The 24,749-nt window shown below is 37.2% G+C and overlaps 2 protein-coding genes across 2 annotated transcripts; one reads left to right on the top strand and one right to left on the bottom strand.

The window, feature by feature from the left end:
• Positions 1-7,424: 7,424 nt before the first annotated feature.
• LOC129363830 (uncharacterized) lies at positions 7,425-13,149 on the bottom strand. The gene is made up of 3 exons (XM_055036140.1): positions 12,604-13,149; positions 11,309-11,426; positions 7,425-11,198 (listed from the first exon to the last, which is right to left on the bottom strand). The coding sequence occupies exons 1-3, from the start codon at positions 12,618-12,620 to the stop codon at positions 10,983-10,985; spliced, it is 351 nt and encodes a 116-aa protein (XP_054892115.1). The 5' UTR covers positions 12,621-13,149; the 3' UTR covers positions 7,425-10,982.
• A 1,290-nt stretch (positions 13,150-14,439) lies between these two features.
• Positions 14,440-24,263, top strand: hid1a (HID1 domain containing a). The gene is made up of 19 exons (XM_055036142.1): positions 14,440-14,569; positions 15,191-15,340; positions 15,846-16,016; positions 17,313-17,429; positions 18,016-18,122; positions 18,227-18,343; positions 18,799-19,006; positions 19,098-19,154; positions 19,243-19,383; positions 19,477-19,567; positions 19,788-19,939; positions 20,026-20,104; positions 20,255-20,419; positions 20,509-20,736; positions 21,527-21,678; positions 21,750-21,836; positions 21,926-22,017; positions 22,106-22,264; positions 22,867-24,263. Exons 1-19 carry the CDS (start codon positions 14,504-14,506, stop codon positions 22,928-22,930), a joined length of 2,403 nt encoding a protein of 800 aa, XP_054892117.1. The 5' UTR covers positions 14,440-14,503; the 3' UTR covers positions 22,931-24,263.
• The last annotated feature ends 486 nt before the right edge of the window (positions 24,264-24,749 follow it).

The following is a 24,749-nucleotide window of genomic DNA, read 5'->3' as shown; positions in this document are numbered from 1 at the left end:
GATTTAATTTTGACTGATAACTTTATGAAAACTAAACTTCTTACATTTATCGCCCACGGGAACCTGATTTCATTTTTCTCATATTTTTCCACTTTTCACTTTGCAAGTGCTCCAGACTCACATGCACCATCAGTCACTGTGGCTTTAAAATCCTTCAAGAAGTGTGAGCATTCTCCAGCAATACCCCAGACAAACCCAGTGTTTTCCTTGGAAAGGGAATTTGTTGTCCTTTCATTGAGTCTATATATCAATTAACTCAGAGCCGATTTATGTGTTGTCAACTTTTTCTCTGTATAATTTTGAGTGTTCATAGTATCTCTTGATGCTCATCTAGTTGTCTTGGTCTTACGATATACATAGCCTTCATTTGTTTATAATAGAGCATTTTTTTTATATCCTTGCTGTATCTGGTGTGAAACTGTTGGTTTTGGAGGAGTTCTGACCTCCTGCAGAGGTAAGTATCTTTTTGGATATGCCCTACCAGTTGGGGAAAGAATGGAGGTCACATGCTTTAAATGCCTGGTTTGAACTCTATATACAACAATTATACTCCTTGAATGTCATCACATTTTCTCATGATGCAATCACAGACTTCACTGTGTTCTATTAGTATTTAATGTGACTGACCTATCAAAGTTGTGGATAATTATGACGCAAAAGAAAAACGATGTGTTACTTTTGACATTTTAACAAATAAAGGGTTGAAAAATGTGACATGGATTTGCATTTAGCCCACTTTACTCTGAAGCAAGTAAAACCGACTGCCTTTGGATTACAAGTCTCGTGTGTAATTTAGTCTCAGAAGTTTGTTGGAGAACATGAGAAAAAAATGTGTCATGACGTCCAAGATACAAACCACACAGATCTGGGAAGAAGCTATGGAGAAGTTAAAAGCTCAGTTTTGTTATATCGCTGAGAAATTAATCCGTCACCTGAGTATAGAGTTTAGCGCAAATGTTTTCTTCAGCAGGGGCAGGGATGCTGGTCAGAGCTGAATGGAAAATGGGTGGAAATACTGGAAGTAAACTTGTTGGACACTGTTAAAGAGGCAACATTGGGTCAGAGGTTCACCTTTCAGAAAGACTACGATCTTAAACATGCAGTAAAGGTTCGTACAACAACATATCCATGTGTTAGAACGGGCCAGCCAAAGTCTAGACCTTGGTTTAACTGATAATCTGTGGGAAGACTTCAACATTTCCATTAACACTCTTTATCCTATTGTCCAAAGGATAATAGAGACTGTCCTCTTATACTCTGAACTGATCTCAGGATCAGTTCAACTAATCTTCAGTGATTTAGCAAAGAAAAACCGGCAAAAAGTCAAACAAAATAAGCAGAAAAAGAAGCTCATGCATGTAGTCTGAAGGATGAAACAGATCCATGGCACACATTTTGTATTTTTGGTATAGGATAAATACCATTTATTATTTTCCTTCCACAACATAATTAGGCAGTATTTTCTGTCAAAGTTTCTGATGTTGTAACATGACGCTGAAATCAGGTGTTTGATCACAGTGGCCTTGGTTGCATATTTAGAAGAGTCATCAATAGTGACAAAAAGAGAATGTGGGGTTGGTGTGTGAAAAGCTGCTTGCTCAACAGATGTGACTGATGCCTTTAATAACCTTTGGCTGCTTTTTTCAGGGTCCTGCAGGATGTGTTGTTATTAGGAACTAGATCTCATTATGATGACCACCTCTTCTATTGTCTCCCACGTCTAGGAGAACTTCAAAATAAACCCAAAGACAACATCCGCCCCCCTGTACTAGAGCTGATGTAGCACTTGCTACTGGTGCCAGCATGTCTCAGTCCTGACTAAGGGCGATATGGCCTCACATTAACCAGCAATGGTGAAAAAAAAAAGGAAAAAAAAACATTCTGGTGGCTGATCACCTGTTGAATTGGTGAGAATCTGCATCTCAAAGTGTTATGGCTGCTGACCTAACAACAATGCATTAGAAGAAACTGCAGAAGCCTGCTTTGGTAAATGGTGTTTGATGGCTTTAATAAGCATTTTCCATTATGCTCAGGAAGCGAGAAGAAGGAAAAAGAGCTCAATGGGAATACATGTAAGAGTGTGGGAGCCATCAGTGTTGAAAACAAAATAAAAGGATTTTATTGTGCCTCCATAACAATCGCAAACTCTCTCCCCTTTAAGTGTGTCTGAGTAGCTCCAAGCTGTATCCCAGACATGGAGCTGGTGAGGGCCCATGTTTTATTAATTTGCAGATGAGCTCAGCTTTTGATGGCGTTGGCTGCCCATGGGTTCAATTAGGATAATACAGGGAAAGGAGAAGATTATGGGATGCGATTTAAGTGAGGGTACAGTATATCTCTTCGTGACAGTTATAGTCCAAATGCAACAAATTGCACCTTAGTGGCTGTAAGCGGCGCCATATCAGTTCGATGGCGATGAAACATGGCAGTGTGGCGGGTCAACTGCTGCAGAGACAAAACAGGGCAGCAATAGCAGAGTACACTGTCCTCTCTAAGCTAACAACACACTCCTGCAGTTCAACCTTTTCTCATTCAGTAATAAAAGCCATTTAGAAAACAGTGGTCTATACAATGAAGCGCTGAATGCTTGCTCAACCCAGTCAAGCCGAAACGCTCCCAGGTAGCACGTCTCTCTCTAAACTATTGCACTTCTTCAGCACTGGGGTGAAAGCCTGTAAGTGTTAACCGCTCATCGGACCAGAACTGAACCACGGAGGCGTCACAATTTTACCAAGATGTTCCAGAGGGTGTGAGAGGAAGGGTGCGTATGTATGCATATTCTCCTGAAAAAAAGGTTTGGATCCAATTTTAGCTGAAAGCCATCTATTCAACCACAACAAAATTTGATCACACAGTACATGTTCAAGTATTTCAAAGAAATGTTGACATAAATATCAAAACCTCCCTGACATCATACAGGGAGGTTTGTCCCAATCTTTACTTTCAGCAGTGAGATGGCTTAGCGTCTAAATACATAAATAATCTTTTTCATTGAATCAACATTCCAGATCACTTAGCCCTTTTGGTTTAATTCTACTTTACACCCTAAAACCAAACATGGAGAGGCAACATTCACTTCTTGTGTCCCTCTAATCTGGAACAAACTTCCAGAAAGTTGCAAACATGCTGAAATGCTGAGTTCCTTTAAATCAAGGCTCTGATCATGATTGTAAACAGATTAATGGAAAGGCATTGTCGTGATAATGTACTGAAGGCGGAGTGCTGGAAACAGCTTGAACGTTTTAAAGAGACATAGGCCAATTTCAAGGTTTCAAATCGCAAAAAGTCAGATTTTTTTTTATGTTTAATAAATACGGAATATTTTGTAACAACTGAGGGTAATATAAAATAACACTATGTACTTTACTGTAAGTATATAGTGTAAATACATTGACAGGAACGGTGTTTTGTTTATTTTTTGTTTATTTGTGCGTGGGTGTATGTGTGTATGAGAGAGAGAGATTTTGTCATTGCATAAAAACATGACTTTGCTTTTTTTTTTTACTTTTTGCACATTGGATTGCATTGTTTGAAAGAAAAACATAGATCTGTCTGCTTGTCTGTACTTTTGCATATTTAAAATGTTTTATTGTCCTTTCCCTTTAAAGTAAGATGCAAAATAGTGTTTGTGAAAATATAAAAACAGATTTAAACCGTTTGGCTCTTGAAACTGCTCCTAAGCTTGTTTTTGTTCTTTTTTTTTGGGGAGGTGAACACTTACGATTACTGATTGGAACCTCGACAGTAATTTTGCTCTGCAATAAAAGCTGTAAATTGTCGCTGGAATGCATTGTGTGAAACTGAATAAGGCAGGCCATAAAGTGGAATTGGAGACAGTGACCTATGTATGCAGGACCTGATGTCTGTGTGGCTCGTCTGTTCATTCCGTGAAAGCACTAAAACTGCAGACAGCTGTAGCGAGAGTAACTGGACTGTCTCCTTCCAGAATCAGAGAAGCTAGAAACAGCAAGGGCGGTCAAATGAATTTTGTATTGACTGTATAGTTCAGCATTAAGTACAAATCTTGTTTAAGGAATTTTCACCGGAATAAAATCTAAGCTCCCTGAGGTATGACAGATTTCACTATAACAGATTGACTCAAGCTGGGTCAATGTATATGGCATGTCTCCATTCAAAGGTGGTCATGGGTGGCATCAGAGCTGGTGGGGATTTGTCTAATATTGGCCAGGTCAAAGCAGATGTTTGTGTTGGCTGGTATGAGGAAATTGCTTACCTGATGCCAACTAAAGCCCCATTTCAAGCCAGGCAACAGCTGTTCAAATACATTTCCGTCAAAGTTTAACAAAAAATATGTCAAGGTCGACCAGATCTCTTAACTTTTATTGTCACTGGTTTTAATTCCTGTCTTCTTCTTAAGAAATTGCTGCACTTAAGGAACTGTCAGCACTTTGTCTTAGGTCTTAATGTTATACTTTTGAGTCTCTAAGCTGAAAGAGAGCTGGAAATATGCTGTGATTGACTAGACTATAATTGGCACCTCTGTTAAAATGTTGTGTACAAATATTGTCTTTGGTGCTTATCCAGCTTTGTTTCCCATAGTTACAGTTGATTTAAACTTTTTAATATTGTACTAAAGATTCATTAAACCCATGTCCTTGTAACAATTTTCTGTTGTATAATGATAACATATATCTTACATCAACATTTTCTCTTATTTTTACTAGTTGTTATCTGTTGTTATCTGTGTCATATTTTAACACACAGGGACATGAAGCCATTGATTATTAATCAACACTGATAAACTTTAAAAGTAATGTATATATCAGTGTTAATATACATTTTCAATCTAATAATTGTATATTATTCCACACAAAATATTAGGGATAGTTCACGGTTAAGAAAAAAAAAAAAAACAAAACAAAAAAAAACCCAAAACATTTAATACAAGCTCAATATGCACTATTTCAAAACATATTCTTGTGGACTTGTAAGAACCCATTATAGAAATGATACTTTAAGCTACATTTTTGCCTTTGTCAATTTTGTCAAAAATGCCCCAAAAAATAAAAAAATAGAAAATATATTGCGTTTAAGAACAACAGGGTAACTTTAAAATCAGGCTCAACATGAAAATAAAGTCGTCTTAAGTTCAAGGTATCTTTAAAACTTTGAGTGAACGTCTAGTCAGTCAGTGAATAAAAACAACAACAAAACATTACTGATGCTTAAAATGTTCAAAACCAGGTTGGGGTCAAAGATCATCCATTCCATTGTAAAAAAAAAAAATTACTTTATTGTACTGATTTTGCAGTAGATTTTTTGTGTCCCTTAGAAAAGAAAAGAAAAAAAGGCTAGAAAGCCAAATTTTTCCAATGCTCTTTTTTTTCCCATATTTATCAAGACTTCAAACATGATTGAGCAGATGATAAGATTTTTTTTTTTTTTATAAGACTGTGTTTAAATAACAATAATGGGTCAACTTAATTTATTTAATAAGAATGGTCAGAGGTGTAAATAATGGTGCACAAGTGATGTTGTTAAAAACATTTTTCGCTTACAGTACAGTAGTTTTTTCCACACTGAATAAATGTATTGGAAAAAAACTTGGATTCTTCTCTGATTTTTCATGTGCATTTGTGTTACCAGTTGTGGTAATAATCATGTGATAGGAAAAAAGCAGACACATTTGCGTATATGTACTCTTGTGTGTTTCTGTTTTTTGTATGTCCATTCATCTTCAAAGGAAGGGAATCAGCAGAGTAGAATCATCGGCCAACCCAGATCTGTTTCACTGGCCATGGTAAAAATATAACAAAATATGCGCATACAAAGATCCAAGAACAAGGACAGTCCATTTAACTCTCTCTTTTGCCCCTGGACTCAGCTGAAACAAGCCATTCATCACCACCCACCCTAATATCTGTTTCCTGAACAGAAAAGGATCTGAGTTTATCTCTGTGTGAGAAAACAGATTAAAGATAAATAATCTTTCTCGAAGCCCACGCTGTTTTATCCCACTGCAGAATGACCCAGCATAAGTTTTAGCTATGAGGACTATCACGTTGTGAAAGGCATGGGGTTTGCTGCCCCCTGTCGGTCATTTTCTGAACAGCGGTAAGGCAAACCAGACATCTGCTTAGAATCACTTAAAATCTGCTTATCTGGTTGAATGAAAACTACTTGATGTAATTAAAATAAATGATACATCTATGTACATAAGCAAGACTACCTTGCGTATTTTTTATTTTTATTTTTTCATTTAAATCAATAAGAAAAAGTGAGGCATGCATTTCAAGATTATGGGTCAAAGCTATAAAAGGAAATTAAAAAAAAGAAAAGTAAAATAAAATAAAATAATTACTTTAAGAATTAGAATATTAGAATTAAAAAAAAGGTGAGCAATTTTTTTTCTTGGGGAAGATTGCTGACTTAATATAACTTGTCCTACAAACAGTGACTGAGAAGGTATTCCTAAGAAAGGTGGCTATTCACAGATTGTTCAATACAAACATGGAATTGGAAAGTTGAGCAGAAGGAAAAAGTGTGGCACATGCAACAGCTGTAATCATAGCTTTGCCGTATCTCAGATAAGTAGAAAAATAACAGTTGTTCCTTGGTGGTCTGAAGTCATTTTTACATTTTATTTAGAAATCAGGGTCATAATTAATACCCATGGCTGAATATATATCTGAATGACATAGGTTTTACTTTTTTAATTAAATTACTGAAATTAACTTACTTTCCAAAATTGCTGCAAGATGCGGCACTCGAGACATTTATTCAATCTCCAAGTCTAATTGCATTTCCAGCCCTTTAATTAAACAGTGTGAGGTTCCAGTATTTATTTACTTGAACAAACACATCTGTTATCAAACTTTTCAAAGATTAAACCCTTAGAGACCCTTGACACTTCCTTTATTTCACTCCGATAACAAGTACTGATTAAAAGAGCTTTGTTGCAGCTGTGTAGGAGGCCTCTCGTGTATCTTCGCCCATTTGTCATCTCAAATTTAGCAAAAGTTGAGTGGGGGATCGAAGCAGGCAGTAATGAGGACTCGGCGCCTCCGCCACGGTAACTGTGGTTACGAGCGGTGCATTAATGTATGTAATCTGTTACTATGTCTGTGACAAGGACACGTACTGTGCTAATTAAAGAAACCTTTCTTAGCTCCTCCTTGAGACTTTGGTCATGTCTCATTAAAAAGGGTCTCAGTTCATAGAAAACCATTCATTACTGGGCATTTGTGACGGTGGGGGCAGCGGAGGGGAATGCACAAAGAATATGAAACATACCATCCAGCAGAGTAAAAAACCAACAAATAAATCTTGAAGTATGTTTTGTTATATATATATATATATATATATATATATATATATATATATATATATATATATATATATATATATATATATATACATATCTTGTATATGCACACATACATTTTAAGCATCAAATGAGAGTATTTCATTTTAAAATCAACTTTATTTCTTTAAATGAGAGGATATCCACCGAAGCAGAGAGAAAAAAAAAAGAAAAAAAATCTGTCATGTTAATTTTTTACATTTCTAAATACAAAAAATATATAATCCCGAAAAATAAATATGAACCACAGCTCAAAAATGCTTTCATTTTTCACACATTGAATTCAAAATTGTTGTTGAGGGACAACAAACTAACAAAATACACTAATCCCACTTTAGCAGTTCGCTGTCCTTTCATCAGGATAGGTCAGGGTAATCAGCTGGTGTGCAGCGCACAGAGGCACACACCTAGCAACCTTTGAATATGGCAGAAAGGCATGTGGTAATAAGCTCTCAAAATAAAATTAAAAACCTTTTCTTTTGGCAAAATCAGTCAAAAAATAAGAAAAAACCCTACATCTAAAAAGAAACATTTGAGTGTGTTTTAGTTAGATTGGTCAGGAAGAAAATTTGTGGTGAAATTTGATTTTATTTTTTTATGGTGTTTTCTGGATAATGACCCAAGATTTGAACAAATGCAAGCAAACGACCAGAAATCATTGGCTCTCATTTCCGCCATTACCATGAAAGCCCCATATACTTTATACACAATGCATCACACCTGACCTGCATTAGACGATTTAATGCCGGCAACTCTTGGAAATCTGGTTTAATGTGTGGAAGATCATGTACAAAAATAACTTTTTGATTGCTTCCCTAGACACTCTTTTGCCATACTTTGAATAATCAAGATGAGGGCTTTTTGTAGCTGTTCTATAAATGGAGATGCATTTCTATACCAGCATTAGCAGATCCTGTCCAACAATAAAAAAGCAACACAGAAAGACTTAAAATAATACATAAAATGTATTATTAAAGCATGTGTAAATATTGTCAAAGCGTTGCTGTACATTCCTTTGTACTTTTGGTGAAATGGAGGGAGCACTGTCAAAAGACAGCCTTCTTCCTACCTCAGCTCTTATAAAAATGAACATTTCTTTTTGTGAGGCAACAAAAGTACAATTGTGCTTATAAGATTCCAGGTGCAACCACAACAAAAATGACCCCTAATCCTTATGCCAGGTGGACATACTTTTGAAGTTGTAATGTTTTTCCCACCATGATCACTTCTGAGATTTTTCAATGTGCATCTTATGATTTCAAGGGAGATGACACTGATGTTGGAATGGAAACAAATCAGACTAAATCTACCAGATAATGACAGTCACAGATTAATCCTCCCGTTGATATAAAATACTACCATCTTAAATGGGCTCTTCTTTTGGTTATAATAGTGATCGTTTCTGCATAACTAGTGTAAACTATGAAACACTGCATGACGATGATTCATCATTACAAAGAAACAGGCTGCAGTGTATCTACCTAAAACTAACAGGTGACTTTCTGTGCCTTTCAAAAGTATTCATACCCCTTGAGTCTTATCACATGTAGGTGTGTTATTTTTCCATAACCACTAATTTATTGGAATTTTGTGCTATAGACCAACATAAAGTAGGGCACCTTTTTAAAGAATGTGATTTTTTTTTTAAATAAGTGATTTCAGTATAAATCCAGCTGTTCCCTGAAGGCCTCAGAGTTTCTTTTATACAAGATTATTGATAAAACGCCATCATGAAAACAAGACACATCAGGTCAGGATGAAAGTTTAAAGAAAGGTTCAATTATAGAAAAATTTGTTAAGTTTGAATAAGCATGGCGAATCACAATATTCTGTGTTGAACAATTCCAATAATTATTAACAATCCAGTTGCTAAGAGTGCATTTGTACACGCAAACTGAACGGACAAGTTAAAGTGAGCATAATTAATAATGATCTGTTTTTCAAAACACAAATCCCTTAAGTATTGTGGTAAATTATGGATTACAAATGAACAAGTAAAAAATTAAAAAAACGCTCAACTGGCAACAAATAAATTGTTGTACAAAAGCCCCTTGCAGTGCTGTTGAGGAGTGTGAACATGTTTGAGAACACGCAAGTTTACATTATTAGTTGCAATCTCTTCGCCATCTGGTGAAAATGCTTAAGTAGTGGCGGCCACACGTACTGCCTGATATAGGGTCTGTTTTTAAATCTTAAAGTCTATCTTCATTACTGTTACTCATTACCTGTTCCTCAATAAAGTATTGTAATTGTTTTATTGCCTGGCTCTAAATGGAAAGAACTCAACTGCACACCAACTATGGCATTTCTGACAAAACCGACAGCGTGGGTAAGACAAACATTAATCTGAAAAGCAGCCAAGAAGCCCATGCTAACTCTGGAGGAGCTTCCAGTAGTACTGAAACCCTTGGTGCATGCTTATTTTTTATGACATATAATATGTAGCTGATTGCAATACCTTTGTGCTGTTTGGTTGTACAAATGCACTACTCAAAGTAATTGGAGTATAGTAAGGTAGCCATCTTAGAGGAGTACATGCAGTTAGATTTATAGCCAAAAAGCAATGTCATACATTTTTGATCATTAGGTATTTTTTTATTGTTTTAAATGCCAGAATGTCATCCTAAAATATTAGGTCCCCATGACCAATCCCTAAAGCACCTTTAGATATTTTTATTTGCAAAACAAAAATGTTGACGGGAGTACTTTGTGTTGTTCTATCACAAAAGTATCTATAAAAAAACACTGAAATACCTTGGTTGTGATTTTACAAAATGTCCAACAGGTATGAATATTTTTGCAAGGAACTTTATGTCTATGATCAGAAAATTTAGCTAATATAAAGGCAGCAAAGCAATTCCTGAAACCAGCTCATCAAATTAGTCTTATTGAGATCTGGAGAAAGCAAAATCAAGTGATAGAAATGAATCCGTGGGATGTATGTAAAAAAAAAAAAAAAAAAAAAAACTGTGACAATCAGGTGTGTTCATAAACTACAAAGTGTGAGAGAAAAATTCAAGCCCAAGAGGGATAAGCCTAATATATGATCCAAGACGATCCTGAAATCTGTTGAAATGCTATCATAATAAACCCTATGTACTATGGCCTGACTTTTCGACTAAATTGAATTCTAGTAGATAACATTGAAAGTCTTACCCACATTAACATCTCCCCCCAACCCTTAACCCCCCAGTCAAAATATGAAAGCAAGAGAGCAGTCTAAGACATATCCTCCCTGAGACTGGTCCATTTACTCACACCTGTCAGAATCCTACTGTAAGACTAAACACTTCACAATGACTGGCCCAAAACTGGAGTTTGGTGCCACTTCAGCATTTCTACGGTTTTCATGTACAATTTAACAAGGACTCATATGAACCCACAATCAGTCGCATACACTTTAAGGCTCTCAGAGCAGTTGGTAAACCAGATTGGTTGGAAAATAAGTGGAGTATAGAATGTTTTGAGTAGATCACAGTTATCAAAGTTGTTATTGCTCAACTGATAGATGAACTGCTCCTATAGATACTGCCATCCACCCACAGATGTGTACAGCTGTGATATGTGTTACAATGACTGAAGATGGGAGAGGAAGAGCCGAGCGAAACGATCAGCGACACGTTTTCAGTCCTTTGGCGTATCAGAGGACAGCATCATTTCATCTGGGGTCTCTGAGCTGACCTCGGCTTTGCAGGCTATAGAAATGAGCCTCCCTGAGGATGCGGTTGATCTGCAGGTACGACAGCTGATTTGCGGGGCCGCCCAGCTCCGACGACAGGCCGGAGCTGGAGGGGCTGTAGGGGCCCAAAGCACACCGACTCCCAGCTGCATGTTCAGGGCTGCTGATGTTGCTGCTGCTCTCGCTGTTGGATGTCTGTTTGATAAATAACAAAGCCTGTAGTTGACGCATTTTATGGTTTACGCAAAATGAGAAATCACAGAGGCTTTCTATGCTTTGGAGAGAGAGTCATAAAGAAAGAGTACCTCTGAGTCCCAAGCATCCCGACCTGGCTCAGGGGAGAGAGGATGAGTGCTGCTCTGCCTTTTGGCTTGAGGCACCAGGCGGCTACTCTCCTCATCACCACCGCTGTGCTGTCGCTTCCTGCATTAAAAACAGATATTGCTCTTTGTTACAACATTTCAAGTTAACAAATTAAAATATTTTGAATTCAAAGGGCAAACAATGTTCAAGTTTTCTCATTTCAATCAAACAAGTATGGCATATTTCAGCAACAAGGCAGTTCAAAGTTATTTACATCATAAAAATACAAAGTCACAGAACACACCACACAGTTAACAATTGAGAAAACCAGTGAACATAACATTTTGTCAGGTGCCATCATTTGCATATCAAAAGGTTGGTCTGTGTTTCATTTATTATGGTTCAATAGCAACTCTGAGTTTTTAGTCAAGTTTAAAGGAACTCAGTATTTCAGCTTTGGGATACATAGAAGCTGAATGCCGCTTCTCTATGTTTGGTTCTGGTTCTGGAGGAGAGCATACCAGAACTCATACTGACACAAGAAGGAAATTCTTGAAGAAAACATTTTGGGTCCTGAAAGTACATGGAGAATATTGTTCTTCCTGCTGAACTGAACAGCTACCCTAAAAAAAAGAATGTGAATCAACCTTAAACAGTCATAGAAAAAGATGCAAGTGAGTGTCCAGTATTTTGGGTGTAAATATATAGCCAAACTGAAACTGAAAATTTCAGATCAAGCATATTCAAGAATAATTTCAAGTGAGAATCTGTGGAAGGACTGGATAAGTGATATTCACAAACACTTCTCATTCTGTCTGAGATTGGGCTGCTTTCCAAAGAAGAGCCTCGTGTCCTTTAGCTTATACAACATAATTAAGCACAATTTTTCGTTTGCATTTTACATAAAATAGATTTAAATTTGTGGGTGTTAAAACGACAAAAATGTGAAAAATGTTAGTACTTTCAAAATACAAAAAAACAGACTAAAAAAATTAAAAAACTGACCAATATAACAAAAGACTGCGGCGAAGAGACACTGAAATCTTAGCTGTCGCATAAATATCGAGACAAGCTAACGTGAGCATTACTTAAAACAGTAGCAATACCAGAAAATGACAAATTAACTATGTTACTGTCATGCTAACGCCGTTATGTTTGCTGTACCAGCGTAAAGACAACCGCTATGCTTTTTAGCATAATCTACGTTTTAAAATGGCTACTGCGAGGTGTGAATGATCAATGTACAATGTTTTAAATAATCCAATGTATTTAATACTAAAGTGCAGAATGAACTCACCTGTTGTCAGTCAACATATGATAACACTTTTTCCACCTGGAGGAGCTTCTACCGCAGTTTGTTTAAATCCGAAAGAATTATTCGGCTTTTTAGTTACCGTCTCAAGATGTCTGTTGATGGCCTATTGCTTTGCTTAAGCTAACTTTCCAAAACTAATTAATTACGCTGAATAAAGGCGGCATACAATGGTCCATGTTGGCGACGCTGTCACATTAATAAGCTTCTATTTCAAGCCACACAATGAAGCATAAGCAGCGTTGAATAGGAAATAAACACCAAAAAATGTCGCTAGCTGGTTAACAATTCCTCTCAGGCGCTTTGTCATTGGTTACAAGCTAACGCTAACGTCATGGCGAGCTAACGCATTTTTCTATATTAGCAATGTTTTCTCAACATCTCATGTCAGGGTTGTCTAATCCAAAAGTCCCACACGATACTGCTAACTTAACTTAAAATGTCGATATATGACCAGAGCCCATATACGTTCCAGACCTTAGCTCAGACTAGCTAGCTCTCGAACATACACAGCCAACCGCAACTGTTGTGTTTACAACTCACTGCGGCTGCGCAGGGACTACTGAGTTGTCCGTGTCCGAGCACATTCAATCTGCCAACTCTTTTACATGAACGGGAAGAGCAGGATCCCGCCTGAGAGGTGGTTATTTTTATATAAATATTATGATGTCCAGTTAAGCGGTTTTTGTATACTTCATCTGAAAGTTTTGAACACTCTGTTTTCGATCAACATCGACATTGCAAAAACTTGATAGGTCGCTATAACAATTAAAGAGTCGTTTTGATAGCGTTCATTGATGGAAATAGCCAAAAATTTAGGATCCAGAAAAAAAATATGAAAACTAAATTTGTAATAGGAATAATTGTGGTCATCGAGGTGCTTTTACTGTCTGAGGGTTTTCTTTATAGTTTTCGCATGATTTATTTTCTTTTCTACTGCTTAGTCAAATGATAATTTTGTATAACAGATATCAAATTCAACAAGTTCAAAATAGATCATTATTCTCTTAGGAGATCACACCTATATTGAATTTAATTTAATATAAGTATTATTATGTCAAATATTTGCATTTGTGTCTAATGGCCAAAACGCCTTTGAAAAATATTTTTTAATCTTAATGGTGTTATCATCCTATTAAAATTTTGATCATATTTCACAGATTAATATTAAGATCATTATTATTTTCTTACTTTTATCTACAATCTCAACCAGATATTTCAGCCTGAAGCACAGAGAGATTAAGAACGTTTTTCAAATTATGCTACTTGGAAACGTGTCTTAGTTAAGTTTAAAACATAAATCAAATTAATAAGCTACACAATAAATAATTTTATATTTAATTTATTTACTAAAACCATAAATAGATATATAACATCTTTCTTGCCTTACACTTATAAGCTGAAAGGCATAGTAGGTTTATTTAGTTTTATTTATGTATTTATTTTTTGTGAAATCTTTATGATTTGTATCAAGAGACAGGCCTAATTAGCAGATAAATTCATCCAGTACACTAAAGGAACCATGAGATCAAAATGGGAATACTTAAAATACATAAAATACCTTAATAGAATTTCTATTTTTTTGCAAAATATTAATGAATTATTTATCCATTTAGTTGATTATGAACATCCCATTAATTTATTTCCAGTGTGATTTGACATATTTATTTATTTTATTTCATTTTATTATATTTTTCAGTTTAATTTATCTTTCACAATTTGGCACTTCAGACTCTCCATAGCTCCAGCCAGCCAATGGTTAAAAAAAAAAAAGAAAGAAAGAAAAAAACCCGCCTCCACCAATGACTCAAGCGTAGGACGGAGGTGAGATTAACAGGGAATCTCAGCGGCAGCAGATTTACGCGTCTGAAGGGAATCGACCGCGATGGGAAGCAGCGATTCAAAGCTAAATTTCAGGAAGGCGGTGATCCAGCTCACGACCAAAACGCAGGTATACATATATATGTGTGTGCTTCAGTGGGACAAATTATTACCATCAGAGCGCAAGAACGCACCGAGGAGCATCACCGCGTTAATGAGAAAGCGGCTCCCAAATAGCAGCTAAACAAAATGAACCTCCGCCTGCAAGCAGCCTTTTAAAACACAACCTTTTTTTATTTCGTAAAATGATGACATAAGATTATAGTGTCATTGTGAAGCTGTCGCTTCAAGGCGCAGTAAAATGCGTGGTTTATATATTATAAATTGGATTGGGAAACAAATAACCATAACCGTGTTTTCTGGCGTTAGCCTACATATTCAGTGTTGGACGATAATTACTGGTGGCGTTCAAGCAAAATCATAGCTTCATGACGTAATTCCGGGAATAAACACGTTTGCAGATGCGGCAGGTGGAGGCTGAGGTTGGTGCGCAGCAGAAAGCACCCACTGTTGCTAGAAAAAGCTCCTATGTTTACATTGTCGTTAAGGTAATGGATTTATGTGTACCATCAGGCTAGACGAGTATATTTATCAATTGAAAATGAATAAAGATTGTGTTTTTGACTTTTGCGTCTGAAATCGGATTTCATCTGGTGAATCTGTCGTCTGAATGTGTCCGTGTTTCCCACAGCCGGTGGAAGCCACAGAGGATGCCTTCTGGGACCAGTTCTGGGCAGACACCACCATCACAGTCCAGGATGTTTTTGCTCTGGTGCCAGCTGCAGAGATAAGAGCTGTTCGAGAGGAGTCGCCGTCAAACCTGGCAACCCTCTGCTATAAGGTGCACACAGAAAGAACATAAAACATATGGGAATATGAGGATATCCCCCTGTTGGAGTGAAATCATAATATTATTGCAGCAGTGCAGGATTTTTTTTTTTTTACTTTTTTGGAAGCCACTTAGATGTGGGAATAATGAGTCAACTCCCCTTCCTTTTTCTCTGCTTCCTGTCTCTTATTTCCAGCTTCCATTTGAAGCTGCATATCTGAAACAAAACAGACACACACAGGCGTGCAGCATAATTAAATAAAGAGCAAGGAGACCAGAGTCCTCGAAGCAAAGCTTGTTACAAGGGTTTATCTGCTTTAGACAAAAGCTCTGGCACCCGGTTGATAAAATGCAGACTTATTGTTTTTAGTAATTGTATGCAAAAACAACAACAATGCTCCTTATGTAAGCAAAATCTTCTTACATTTTACATTTTGCTCCCAAAATCCATTTGAAGCAAGAGTAAAACCGGATGGAAATACACAGTGTCACAATGTCTTGTTTGTTTGTTTTCCAGGCGGTGGAGAAGCTGGTGCAGGGAGCAGAGTCTGGCTGTCCCACCGACAGGGAGAAGCAGGTGATTCTGAACTGCACCCGCATCCTGACCCGGATTCTTCCCTACATCTTCGAGGACCAAGACTGGAGAGGGTTCTTCTGGTCAACGGTTCCTGGTGCAGGACATGCTGGGGTGAGTGGAAACAGAAACTGTTATTGGTAATGTTTAACAGATTTTGAGGCCCCTTCGGAGGCATGTTTTTATGTTTTATTGTACCGATCTTAAGTTGTCTCACAGAATGTAGTGAACATCACTGTAGCGCTGTTGTTTGGCTTTTTTGTATTGTCGCATCTGCTTGTCATTTGGCATTCTATTTTATTTACAAATGCATAACATTTTATCTTTTGTTTTTTTAAATTCCTTTTGTCATTTATATGTCTTTGTGGTCTTTGGTTGCTGGTCATTTCAAGTGTTTACCTTTTTGTCATTTTGTGGGTTGGAGATTTCTTACTTCATTTGCTCAGTCACAAATTTTAAGCAATTATGACTAATTTACCATTTTTTAAGGTTTTTCATCCTAATAAATTAGTGAAAGTGCTTTCATAGAAATAAAAATAAACTGTCCAACAGTTTGTTTATTTATAGCTATGAAATAGAAGTAGGAACTGATCAAATGGAGACATGTAGATATAAAATGAAGCGATATGAATTGGTAAAGGGATGAATTGACTCAGCTAAATTTCTATTCCCTGTAGGTGACTATCTTTTCACAGTTGAGCATTTTATCCAAAACTTCTGTATGTTTTGTTGCTTTGCTGCATCTATTTATAGTTGCTCGTTTCCATCTCAACCTTGACATGTTATCGTTTTGTTTTTTTGAAGTTACATTTGTTTCAGTCAAAAGAAATAATCCTCTATTGAGAAAACTCCCAAATATGATCCAGTGGGACTGATCTTTTGCTTACATCACTTTATGAACAAAGAAAATGTTCCAACAATGAGTTAAATTAGATAGAGATATTCTGGTAATAACTTCTGCTTGAGAGGATTCACATCAGGTCAGTGGGGGGCCATGTGGTTCAGAGTGAATCCATTTCCATCTTTTACAGCAAAGCCAACCTAAGATAATACAGATACATTTTGCACTTGTATTTAGTGTCCAGTGGGATCAAAACACCCAGGCAAGATGCTAGTGCACCTTGTCTATAGGGTCTCTTTTTGGCCATGATCTGCAAATCTCATAAGGGATGCCAAAGGCGGTTGCTTTTTGTGGCCCATTTAAGCTTTTTAAACTGCTTCATTCCAGCTGTAATACACAATTTGTTGCCCTTTCCTTGCACCAATTATCATGGGAATAAGACAGCAAAGTAGTTTCTTTTTATTTTAGGAGTTCTTGTGTTTGTCAGATTACATTAAATAATTTATTTTGGCAAACAGCGGAAAGTTCTGACATGCAAATAAAGCTTCTCGTGGGCATCTTTTTTTCAGACAGATGAACTGGATGATGATGATGGAGCCCGACCACTGGCTGAGTCGCTGCTCTTGGCAATCGCTGACCTGCTCTTCTGCCCTGACTTCACTGTGCACAGTCACAGAAGAGGCCCTGTGAGTACCTAACATCCTAAACACTGTGCAATCTAATTTAAAACGCCATTCATTTGTCATTTTCCCAGCAATAGCAATAGCAGCGTCGAGCGTCGTTTCATAGTTTCTGTTTTTTTCCGAGCCTCACTCTAATCTTGTCTCATGATTGAAAGGTAAGAGCTATTTTTGTAGGACTGTTTCCTTCTTCCTGATCTGAAGTCGCCTCACTAACCTGTCCCTCGAGTTTTGCTGAAAGCAGAATGCAGAGATAGTGACAGGTTTCTCCGCTGGTCACACCAGGAAGACATCGACTCTCTTCTTTCAGAATGTAAAGAATTTCTAGCCAGGCAGCTGCTGTAAATGTGCAGTGCTTTTTTTATTTCACATGTTGACTGTAAAATGAAATGTAGAACAATTATCTTTTAAAGAAGGAGAAAGTGAGGCTTTCCTTTCCAAAGATCGAGACCAACACATTATATGTATGTCTACCAAAGGGCGTCTTTTTAACGCCATGTTTCTTGTTTAGCCATTAGCTAATGTTTGAAGTTGACTCATTTGGTTAAATGAAAGAAATTCAAATTGAAGCGTTTATTGTGACTATTTCCAGGACTCAGTGGAAAACATGCAGTCTTTAGACAGCTGTGAGTACATCTGGGAGGCCGGAGTGGGCTTTGCACAGTCCCCGCCTCTTAACTACATCCATGACCTCAACAGGTAGGTTTGGTTTATATTTTTGAACCTGACAACACCTAAATCACAGAATCAGAATTATTTTTCCCTTTCTCTCACATGATGATCCATTTTTTCTGAACCTCCAGGGCAGAGCTGTTGAGATTGTTACTGACCTGCTTCTCAGAGGCCATGTACCTGCCTCCGTCACCCGACAACAGCGTCCTAAACCCCTGGGTCACATTCTTCTGCTCCACAGAGAATAGGTAACAGGCTTTTATAGGTTTGTCCACATGCAGTCGGGTACCTTTTTAAATTGAATAATTAATTAATTTATCTAAATTTACTCATCATATATTTATGAGTCTCAATATATAGACTCATCACATTCAGTGTGATGTAGATTTCATGTGTTGATTTTTAACTTTGGCACTTATGTCTTACAGCTAATAAAACCCAAATTCAATTTATTTAAAACTTAAATTCTTAAGTGAAATCAATTGGAAACGTCTTGCGATGAACTGGTCACCTGTCAATGCTTATAAACATTTCACAGTTGTTGTTTGTTCACATCATTTTGTCAACATGGATGAGTTTTCCTTTTCCTTCTGTAGTTAACCCAGTCGGCAAACAGAACATGAAGAGAAAGTATTTCCTGAGATTCACTTTTTGAGTGAGTCTCTGACTGTCTTTATAATGTTTTTTTTCTTGTCTTCTTTAGACATGCTCTTCCTCTTTTCACATCTCTCCTCAATGTGGTCTGTGCTTATGATCCGGTGGGGTACGGTATCCCCTACAACCACCTTCTATTCGCGGACTACCGGGAGCAGCTGGTGGAGCAGGCTGTACAGATTCTTATTGTGACACTAGAGCACGATGGAGGAGTCCCCCGACCTGCTCCTTCCTCATCTAGCATAGAGGAGTTAGAGGTACAACAAGAGAGCAACAAAGGTTGACAACTTGTTGACAATATTTCATTTGATATCTTTTTCTGAAACAAAAAAAAAAAACTGTCTGCAGAATGCTGGCCCTGAAAACCTCTTTGTCAATTACCTGTCAAGGATTCACAGAGAAGAGGTTTGTTTGTTTTTTTGAAAAAAAAGAAACAATTTTGATCCATTTCTTTATTTTATTGAAATTTATCTTTACACTCTTCCATCGGTAGGACTTTGACTTTGTGCTGAAGGGTCTCGCTCGTCTACTGACCAATCCCCTGGCTCAGACGTACCTGCCCCACTCCACCAAGAAAATTCAATTCCACCAAGAGCTGCTGGTGCTTTTCTGGAAACTCTGCGACTTCAATAAGGTTGAAGAGCACTCAAATAAAGTGAAACATTAGTGGAGTCTCTCTCTCTTTCTTGTTAAGTAACACACTTTTACTGTATGATTCACTCAACAGAAATTCTTGTTTTTCGTCCTGAAGAGCAGTGATGTGCTGGACGTTCTCGTTCCAATTCTCTATTACCTGAATGATGCCAGGGCAGATCAATGTAAGTTTGACATTTTATGCTACAGGCCAATACCAAGGAATGCATTAAGTTATGTGTGATGCCACATGAATTACTTTCTTACTTTACTTTTCTTTTAATACCAAAAACAATAACAAATCTTTCCCCTCTGTGGCAACAGAGAATGTGGAATAGTTTAGATAAAAGCGTATTCTTATGTCAAATGCCTCAACTCCTTTAGTATGTTGTGATCTGGTTGCAGCTCGTGTTGGACTCATGCACATCGGTGTGTTTATTTTGCTCCTCCTGAGCGGGGAGAGAAACTTTGGTGTGCGCTTGAATAAGCCATATTCTCTCCATGTTCCAATGGACATCCCGGTGTTCACAGGGACGCACGCAGACCTGCTAATAGTGGTGAGACGGGATACTGCTTCTTGAAAGCTAACAATTATTGCTGATTGGAGTCATGCGAAGTCTCACTGTTTCTGTTTGTTTTCTAGGTTTTTCACAAAATTATCACCACAGGACATCAGCGCCTCCAACCTCTTTTCGACTGCCTGCTCACAATTATTGTAAATGGTAAGTTGGCATCTTTCCTTTTATTATTTTTTTCTGAAATCATATAACATTTAAATGTTTTCGGCTTAATGTCATGAAGGAGTTCTCACAGTTAACTGAATTAAATAGGAATACTTAAAGTATTGTATCTGCTCTTCTTGTTGCTTGCAGTTTCCCCCTACCTGAAGAGCCTGTCTATGGTAGCAGCCAATAAACTACTCCACCTTCTGGAGGCCTTCTCCACCACCTGGTTTCTGTTCTCAACCATTCAAAACCACCACCTTGTCTTCTTCCTTCTTGAGGCTTTCAACAACATTATCCAGTACCAGTTTGATGGTAAGCTGGATCCATTCTGCGTCTGCATGTTGCTGAAATGCTTTAATTTTGCATGTCTACTTAGATAATATTTTTTATCTCTCTGCCAGGAAACTGCAATCTTGTCTATGCCATCATCCGCAAGCGCAACGTATTCCACCAGCTGGCCAATCTGCCCTCTGACCCCGCTACAATCCAAAAGGCTTTGCAGAGGAAGAAGAAGTCACCAGATGTGATTTCCCGCACAAGCTCCCAAGAGACTGTGTCCATGGAGGGCTCCCACCCCGCGGTGCCAGCAGAACCGGGTACACTGAAGGCCAGCCTAGTCGCTATGCCAGGTACTTTCATTTCGACTGAATACTTTGGATTCAGTCATTACATAATTAATATAAAAGCTTCCCTAGTTTTATGGTCCCTCCTCTTGAACCCGAAATAGTTAAATGTTTTATGAACCACTTTTTTGTTACAGCTATGCTTGTAAAGAAGTTCCTCTTTTTTAAGGCTCACTGTTTTCCTCGCTGAGCTAGAACACCAGCTGCTGCTCAGAGGCCTCAATAATCCTATGTGTTGCATGATGCAACAATTTTTAAACCGTATGACATGTCTGGATTCAGATATATTTGTGAAACAAGGAGTTCTGAAACTGTTTTTGCTTACTTTATTTATTTTATTTTTTTTACATAGGCTTCAATATACACTGCTCAAAAAATAAAGGGAACACTTAAATAACACATCCTAGATCTGACTGAATGAAATAAATATGAAAATAATTTCCACCTGTTGTCTATTCCATTTGCACAACAGCAGGTGATATTGATTGTCAATCAGTGTTGCTTTCACGGTCAGTTTGATTTCACAGAAGTTCGATTTACTTGGAGTTATTTTTTTGAGCAGTATATAAACCCAATTTTACATTTTGACCGAACTGCAGAATTTCAAACGTTTTGTGGATGATAAAGTTGGAGCTACCAAAGCTGCTCTGTCTTCAATATTCAATATGGCAACTATATTTATTAGCACTTTTTACACAGTCCGTATCTCATTAGACCAAGGATGTCCAGCTGATTCTCCAATGTTTTTGACCAGTGCCACCTCATTGATAATTGTTTTGCTATTGACTTCTTTCAGGCATAGATAAGTTGACTGAGAAGTCTCAGGTATCTGAGGATGGGACCATGGTGTCAATCCCAAAGTTAGACTCTCCACAGACGGTCCACTCAGACCAAAGTGCAGCCGCTGGGACCAGTGACACAGAGTCAAACTCAGGCAGAGACAATGAGGTAAGTGCTTTGTTATTGTCTCCATGTGTTGTCCATAAATTTAATGTCAAATGTTTCCTTGGTGTTACCAGGATGTTTTCTACACTGAAGCGGAGATGGAAAGAAGCCGTTTGTCAAGTGCCTCTTCGACTTCATTATGGACTCCTACCCCAGAATGGGTACGCAAATTGTAAAACCTTAGTTACTAGATAAACTTTTAGAATTTTTTTTAACTATGTAAACAAGTAATTATTTCCTTTTATCCCAGATCCTATCTTGGAAATGCAAGTTGCCCCTTCAGACTATCATGCGCCTTCTACAAGTATTAGTTCCCCAGGTGGAAAAGATCTGCATTGACAAGTTGGTTTCATGTCCTGAAATGCAAAAGTCTCCTTGAACCTTTTGATATTGGCAGAAAAAAGAAAATACACTTTCCGTTTCTCTCCAGGGGTCTAACAGATGAATCAGAGATCCTGAAGTTCCTTCAACATGGCACGTTAGTGGGCCTGTTGCCAGTTCCTCACCCCATCCTCATCAGAAAGTATCAGGCCAACGCTGGCACTGCTATGTGGTTTCGCACCTACATGTGGGGAGTTGTTTACTTGCGGTAAGTCAAGTTTGTATCATAACTGTAAAAAAGTTATGATACAAAGAATATTAAGGAAACCAGGCAAATGTTTTGATAACAGTATAGAATGAGCTGTGTAAATTTTGAAAATCTGAATCTCGAGTTTAAAGAGTTCATACGACTTGCATAATAGCCATGCAAATCAAATATGATGATCATGCAGATGCTTTTAACTCTGATTGAATGGTTTGTCGCCAATTTATTTTTGAAGTTGTGCTGTGTTTTGTCTTTCTGGAGACGTGTGCCATAATGAAAACTATAGGCTTTCAGTGAAGAAAAATCACTGGAATCCATGATTTAAAATCTAAATTACAAGTCAAAGTGTACGGATGAGCTTTGGGCCATAAGGAAATGCTTAGCTGTGATAAAGATTGCCTTGTCTCCTGTTGACACCACGCATGTCCTTTCTTTTTACATGGCTATCATGTAAAAAGAAATATGTGTGGGACCAAATACTCAGCTGTGTGGGATTCTCTGCTATTTGTAAAATGATGCCAAATAATAATTTCCTGATTTAATTAATATTCTATCAGGATCTTCTGCCTCTGCTGATTAAATTATTTGTGTCTATTTTTTTGTAGCAATGTGGATCCTCCCATCTGGTATGACACTGATGTGCGCCTTTTTGAGATCCAGAGGATGTAAGCTAACCATTTGATGACTGAAAAATGAACTGGTCTTATTCTAGATGTATCTGCTGGTTTCCTGGGAAAAAAAACCCCCAAAAAACCCACTGTGTTAGACCTGTCTTCTAATTATTATGGTTGCACCAAACACTTTCTGACCTGGAAAGATTAAAGATGTATGAAGTATCATCAATGTCCATAAACAACTATGTTTGAACATTTCTTTAAGACTTTGAGACAGCAGAATGTTTGTTAAAGCACTGAGAAGAATGAAGCGTTTTCAAAAAGCAAAGAAGTGTAACAGAAATATTTAACTATTGTCATATTTATTATAGAGGATGTGGTGCTTTTCAGCAAAGGCATGTAAATTATCTTGGATGACACTGTGGTAGTATTTCTAATTATTATTTATTGTATTTCCGATGCTTTAAAGTTAACTTGCACTTCACTGTCTTGTCTGTTCAGATTGTGGTTTAATGTAACGTTTCAGATGTGGAGATGTTTTTTATGTAAATGACCAAGAGGTTTATTTTAGACTTTTTGTTTTGACTTCTTGCTTTGATTTATGAACCTTGCAGTGCTTGACTTAAAAACTGTATTTTCTTGTATTGTCCTAAAAATATATATTACTATGGCTCTGTGAACTATGTGTTGCTCTTGGAATGCTTTGCAGAAAAATGCTTTAGCATGTCCTCAGATATATGAACTGCAAGCTCATGAGCTTGAGCTATTGTTTACCAAATGAATGTAAAATTTCCATGTTGGCCACTAGATGGAGCTACAATACCTTTTGACCTAGGTTTTCCTTTCATTTGAAAATGTAGATTATTCTGATTGTAGGGCAAAGACAATAGGAACCACAGAGTTACCAGAGCTGGTAGACTTATATTTTGGGATATTTAGATAATTTATTTTAGTAGTTTAATTTGAAAACTGCAGTTAGATTAATTAACCATGATGTATCAACCTAAATTCCTTTTTTGTTGACTTACAACTAATAGAAAGCTTCAGGTTTAAGTTTTATTTCCTCAACAGTACTCAAGGCAAGGTTGTTGCTATCCTCGTTACTTATCCATTTAATTCTTCCACTCAACTTTTCCTAAATGTAGATAGAAACAGCTTAAGCTTACTGCCACCTGTACAAGGGATTATTTCCTTTTTCTCTTTTATGTGCTAAATACCCAAAGAATGTACAACAGGAGCACTCCTTCATATTTACTGAGTGAAAAATATGTTCCTTTCACTGATCTGCTGAACAAGTTTTTGACGGTGTGTTCATTAACACACGTCTCAAAGCTAAAAAAAAAAAGTCTTGTTCTTCTCTGCTTAGCTTACAAAGCTACCTTGAACAAGGTGTAACAAATGACGACAAATTGGGTCAATTGGTGTCAGCTTGATGAGACGCTTTAACACGAAACACGCCTGTAGCCATGTTTCACTACAGGCTAACCATGGCAGGACGATTTAAGCATGAAATGAGTTTCACCAAATTCATTTTCAAGATATCTGAAATTGATATTAGTAATTTAAAATAACGCTCATTATATTTTGTTCTCTGTATTTTTTAGGCTACTTCAACTTCAGACCATCATATCTTTATTCTAGACACATAAGAAGGGTTAAGAAGGGTCATAGTAAAAAGATAAAACAACATAAAAATAACCTGTGTTTAAATATACATTTTTCTGTTACTTTATTTTTACTTCTCAGCCTTACTGTTCTATGCCTCTATTATGTATTTTGTCCCTTGCTTCCCTCTATAGTATAGTCACGTATTTTTTGTATGTGCATCTATTAAAAAAAGTTTTAGCAAAGGTCTTGCATGTTTTCCCCCATTT

Source organism: Poeciliopsis prolifica, unplaced genomic scaffold, assembly GCF_027474105.1.
Source record: "Poeciliopsis prolifica strain line A6 unplaced genomic scaffold, Auburn_PproV2 SCAFFOLD010, whole genome shotgun sequence".
Lineage (NCBI taxonomy): Eukaryota > Metazoa > Chordata > Actinopteri > Cyprinodontiformes > Poeciliidae > Poeciliopsis > Poeciliopsis prolifica.
The sequence above is the reverse complement of the archived record's forward strand: the minus strand, read 5'-3'. Positions and strand labels throughout refer to the sequence as shown.

Coding starts and splice junctions, on each gene's coding strand:
- hid1a (XM_055036142.1), top strand. CDS start 14,504: ATGGGAAGCAGCGATTCAAAGCTAAATTTCAGGAAGGCGGTGATCCAG. Junction 16,017..17,312: donor CTGGTGCAGGACATGCTGGG/GTGAGTGGAAAC, acceptor TCTTTTTTTCAG/ACAGATGAACTGGATGATGA. Junction 19,940..20,025: donor ACGCAGACCTGCTAATAGTG/GTGAGACGGGAT, acceptor TTTGTTTTCTAG/GTTTTTCACAAAATTATCAC.
- LOC129363830 (XM_055036140.1), bottom strand. Junction 11,199..11,308: donor GGGATGCTTGGGACTCAGAG/GTACTCTTTCTT, acceptor TTTATCAAACAG/ACATCCAACAGCGAGAGCAG.